A 5,265-nucleotide genomic window follows, 5' to 3' on the forward strand; every position below is an offset into this window, starting at 1 on the left:
GCCATTCCATGCTCAGGAGGACGCCACCCATAACCTGGTAATATAGAAGCATGTTGTCTCGGCAGCTCAAGCAGCGCTAAGTCTTCCGTGATCTTCCTCACAACATTCCCAGGGTCAAGCTGCTGTTGATCATGGACCCCATCTGTTTCGAGAGTGCCAGATGGCCCACATCATTGTTACGATTTTCGCTCTTTCATCATCCAAAAACCTGCTATCACATATGATGCCCTGAGACCAAGTATCCGGGTGCAGGCGTGGTAGATGAAAGTCGAACAAAGCTTTAGCTTCTGCCCAGAAGCGTTTTGCATGTGAACAATGGATCAGTATGTGCATCCAATCCTCACTCATTGCGAGGCAAACGTTGCAGTGATCCAACTCTTTGGTGTGCCACCTTTTCAGAGTTTCTTCGGCTGGCAGTATCTTGTTAAGAACACGCCACCAAAAAATTCGTACTTTTGGTATAACCTTGAGCTTCCATAGAGAATTCCATAGTTGTCGTTCGGTCTGTGAGGTTCCCGTATCCGTCCCTTCCTCTCGAGCCAACTGCTCTTTATGAGTCACAAGAGCACGGTACGCTGATTTGACAGAATAATTCCTTGTTGAACCGAAGGCCCAAGCCTGAAAATCCTCTCCACCACCATTGCGTAACAAAATGTTCTCAGTATTGCTTTAGCATCTGGTGCCAGAAAAGTTTACAAACCAAATCATGTTGCCACGTCCAGCTCTCCTGATCAATCAACTCGTTCACAAGCTGGAGTGTCGTGTTCTCTGGTTTAAATATAGGGGTCATCTAGATAGTGTTCGGGATCCACTTGTCTTGCCAGATGGAGATCGTGGTTCCATCCCCAACCTGCTTAATCAAGCCTAACTTCATAGCCTCTCGGACGGCCACAATTGCTCTCCAAATAGGTGATGCCGTTTTTGGAACCGTTGCAGCCATGAACTCCGAGTTAGGAAAATATCTACTCTTCATAACCCGGGAACATAACGTATCGAGATGCAGCATAAACCTCCACCCGTGCTTCCCCAACAAAGCAATATTGAATGCCTTGAGGTCACGGAATCCCACTTGGGAGAAGCTTGTGCTGCCTTGCTAGTTTATCCACCTGGGAGAAGTCGCCAACCCCGCCACCGACCACGTCTGGAGATATGTCGCCAAATGATTCGCCGCCGGAGTTTGCATCCACGGCCGCCAGGAGAGTCGCCGGCTAAGGCTAGGGACGAGCTTGGGGAAGGGTGAGAGATGGGGAACGGGGGAGCTGGTCAAGACGCTTTGACCTGGTCCTACCGAGCGGCACCACTAACGGATGCCTGCCATGCGGCGCCGTTAGCCGTTAGGCAGCCCGTCGGCCAGACAGGTGGGTCACTCCTATCAAAAACTAGTTTTAAACCCTTGAAACAGTCATCAGCCAAACTTGATAGTTTTTAGTCACGAAATTAAAAAATCAGTAGTTTTTGGTCATTTTTTTAAAAAAATGATAGTTTTGTGGGACAGCAACCCCTAAAGTGGGACGCCGCCAAATACAAAGTCACCTCAGTTCACATGATCGATCTCAAGCTTGCATGACTCCAATCATCATGAACGAGCTCTAGTAACCGAAAAGAAAAATCAGCGGCAGAGCAGAGGACCACATGAGCAAATCAACGTGGAAAACGACCGCTCATTTCAGATCGCCAATTGCTTTTCTAACATGCACGTGATCGCCACGTACGGCTGCACTGCACAGTCCTATCCACAGAGAGAGCAGTGTACCCATCGATACAGGTCAGATCTTTGTCCCCTTCCCAATCACATTGCCCACGCCTATCCATCTCACTCTGGCCCCTCATTATCAGGATGAGGTACGCCGCTGATCAGAGTCACCCATTGCTCTTCTCAAGGCGCCAGAGCAGAGCCCTCCAAACGAAACCAAATATCTTTGATCGGCTACCAAATTGATCCACAGAAGTGCAACCTGCAAGTGAAGCAACTCGACTGTCAGCGAAGCAATCCGACTACAGGAGGTCTGATCTGATCTCCTTATCTTAGGATACTGCAACTAGTTTCACTTTGGCAAAACATATGGATACTTCAAGATGCAGAGAGCTATCAGCCTATCACCCATTAATTCCAGCCCCTTCTAGCGACGGTTTTCGACGAAACCGTGTGCTTCAACGTGGACAATGACATTGTACTGGCCAACTAGACGTGGCTGACAGACCAGATTTCATTATCCAAAAGTAATCAAGCAGAGTGAGAGACAAGATTTATGAGTAATGAAACAAGGCATTCAACGGGTGATGCGGTTTAAGAGGGCAATGGCATGTTACCATGTGCATAAGAATAATGTTTCCCAGAGGCCGGTGGCATGCCGCTGTGGAACCAAGGATAACTACCACAGTACGTTTTGGGGGCTGCTGAGTCATAAAGCCGAAGAGCACATGCTGCGTCCGTCCTCTCATGGTTGGGGCTTATTACTCGGAGACGAACAAGACAAAGGGCAAGAAGGTTTCTTGCAAGATCCATAAGAAGGCACCACTCCACTCCATTCCCCACAGGCGAGAGAGAGCCAGAGATTGGGATAGAGCTGAAGGCATGGAGGGCAAGCGCACCGACCAGGTACGTTCTGGTACCCAGCCCCCCCTCCAGTTCCTCAAGATTTCAACCAGGATTTAGAATCTTTCTAGATACTCCCTCCGTTCCAAATTACTCGTCGTGGTTTTAGTCCAATTGGACTTATTCAGCCATATATGAACGGAGGGAATAGAAGCTAGAACAGGCAGAGTGCGAAAAAGCTGAGTTATTCAGCCATATATGAACTTCCTAATTCCTGTTTCTTGTGGTCACATCCAAGAAATCTGCAATCAGATGACACTAACTGGTTTCTGCTGTCTCTGGATCGATTATGCGATCAGATACATGTACTAGATACTACTCCCTCCATTCCAAAATACTTGTCGTGGTTTTAGTTCAAATTAAAAGTAAAAGGAACAAGAAATTTCAATTTATCCTCACCTGAATTCCTGTCTTGTTCATCTGCTGCTCCAAAGGCAAAGCTCAGCACGATGCACTCAAAGGTGATCTGCTGTAAGCTCTACATCTCTGAAAGCCAAAATGCGGCTGTTGTCGATGCCATCAGCCGCATAGGCCAGAAAGACCCTGAGGTGGTTCTACTCAACAAGTTCGAGGATGAGTACTACAACCGTGTCCGCTACACGCTTGTCTCCTATATTAACAGTGAAAGCGCAACTGGTGAAGCTGTATTTAGCCCAATCAGGAAGGTGCTGCTGGCGATGATCGAGGCTGCATTTTCAGCCATAAACCTCGAAGTGCACTGTGGAACTCATCCAAGGATCGGTGTCGTCGATGACATTTCATTCCACCCCTTGACTCAAGCGGCCACAATGGAGGATGCTGCTCAGCTGGCTAAGCTGGTAGCCTCTGACATTGGCAATGGCTTGCAAGGTGAGTCCTCCGACAATATCTTCATTGACAAGATCTTCTATAATTAGCAAATGAGATCATACGCTATGTAAATGTTTTGATTCTGTATGCAGTTCCAGTGTTCCTATATGCGGCAGCACACCCCACCGGCAAGAGCGTCAGTGCAGTCCGGCGTGAGCTCGGCTACTTCCGGCCAAACCACAAGGGTGTCCAATGGGCAGGCCCGGTGCTCCCTGACACTCTACCGATGAAGCCGGATGTGGGCCCAGTACACGTTCCTCATGAAAGAGGCGCCACCATGGTCGGAGCTCAACCTTTGGTCGAGAGCTACAATGTGCCGATATTCTGCAAGGATGTCCCGACCGTGAGAAGAATCACCCGGAGGGTAACTGGACGGAGCGGAGGGCTCCCTTCAGTACAGGCACTTGCGCTTTTCCATGGCGACAATTGCACGGAGATCGCATGCTTTTTGCTGGATCCAGACCACGTCGGCGCCGATCGGGTTCAATGGCTGGTGGAGCAGATTGCAGAAGAGCAAGGGCTTGAAGTTGACAAGGGCTATTTCACCGACCTGTCAAAGCATATGATGCTAGAAAGGTACTCCGAGATGGTTTCTGCAGCTGACTGACCTGTTGAATTTCGTGCCGACACTCTTGTAATTATGCATGTCTGCACTTCCATGTATGCTGCTGTTTAAACTGTGGCACCAACTTGGACTCCGGACCGACCAATTCCAAAATTTTGTATATACTTAGTTATATCTGCACTAGAGGTGGTTCTCTGGAAACTTCGCCGCAGTAATTGGCGCATAACAGGTCTCATCACTGAATGAGAATGTTGTTTTCAGTAATTAAAGTCTGGCAACTTGGCAAGGTAGTATTCCTTAATGCCAACTGACAAAATGCTTTTCGGGGGTGGAGGGGGTGGGGGGCACACATTTTTGCGTAGAATTTTGGAACAGAAAAGATTAGAGGGTAAAAATTATTATATAAATATATGTGAAAATATGAATAATTTAAGTTATTTTGTCTCAGTTTGTACCATGCACTACAATATATTTAGAATGCTGCTGTAGGAGGGGGCACTTCAAAGTTCAAATAGCCATCAAATATCTTTGTGTGAGTCAGCTTGCAGGAGATTTACAAGTCCTTTTGCAGATTCCATAAGATTGAAGGAAGATAAGGAAAACATTAAAAAGATGGTGAGTAAAAATTATGGACAATGAAGCAAAGTAGGGAAATGAGCGAGTACTGGATTCAGCATTTGGACAGTAGCATAAATCTATAATCTTGGGTACCATATGGTAGGGAAGACCGGAGGCGGAGGAAAGAACCATCATGCTTTAGATAGACCTTTTGCGGCAGCATGTACCTGTCAAATGGGTAATCAAGCATCCTCACGTGATCATCTAAATTCACATAATGAGCAATTGTGGCAGTTGTACTAGCAACATCAACAGCAATGGACAAAAACCGCACTAAGAATCTACGGATGAAAAGGAAGGGCATATCAAAAACTCCAAAGTTTCTTAAAGATAGACCATGTAAGTAGATTCAATATCTTTATCGGGAAAAAGATGTAGATTCAATTACTGAGAAAAGAATAATACAAATAAATGAGCGATTAACTTCAATGTTGGAGGTGGAGGCGGAGTGCGCGCCGCTGGAGGCCAATGGCGTCCGTGCGCCGGGCGGCGGTGAGGAGCACGGCAAGGCAGACAGAGTGACCGCGAAAGGGAAGGCCCCAAAACGCGCGGTGGGCTGGCAGCCGGCCCACGAATGGTTTTCTGGTTCCTTTTTTATTTCCGATTAAAAATATATTTAATGTAAAAAATATTTTAT

The 5,265-nt window shown here is 47.1% G+C and overlaps 1 protein-coding gene across 1 annotated transcript; it reads left to right on the top strand.

The window, feature by feature from the left end:
• Window positions 1–2,255: 2,255 nt before the first annotated feature.
• Window positions 2,256–4,253, top strand: LOC125522580. The gene is made up of 3 exons (XM_048687634.1): window positions 2,256–2,599; window positions 3,031–3,445; window positions 3,538–4,253. Exons 1-3 carry the CDS (start codon window positions 2,441–2,443, stop codon window positions 4,050–4,052), a joined length of 1,089 nt encoding a protein of 362 aa, XP_048543591.1. The 5' UTR covers window positions 2,256–2,440; the 3' UTR covers window positions 4,053–4,253.
• The last annotated feature ends 1,012 nt before the right edge of the window (window positions 4,254–5,265 follow it).

The sequence above is a fragment of the Triticum urartu genome, chromosome 1 (genome assembly GCF_003073215.2).
Source record: "Triticum urartu cultivar G1812 chromosome 1, Tu2.1, whole genome shotgun sequence".
NCBI classification, from domain to species: Eukaryota; Viridiplantae; Streptophyta; class Magnoliopsida; order Poales; family Poaceae; genus Triticum; species Triticum urartu.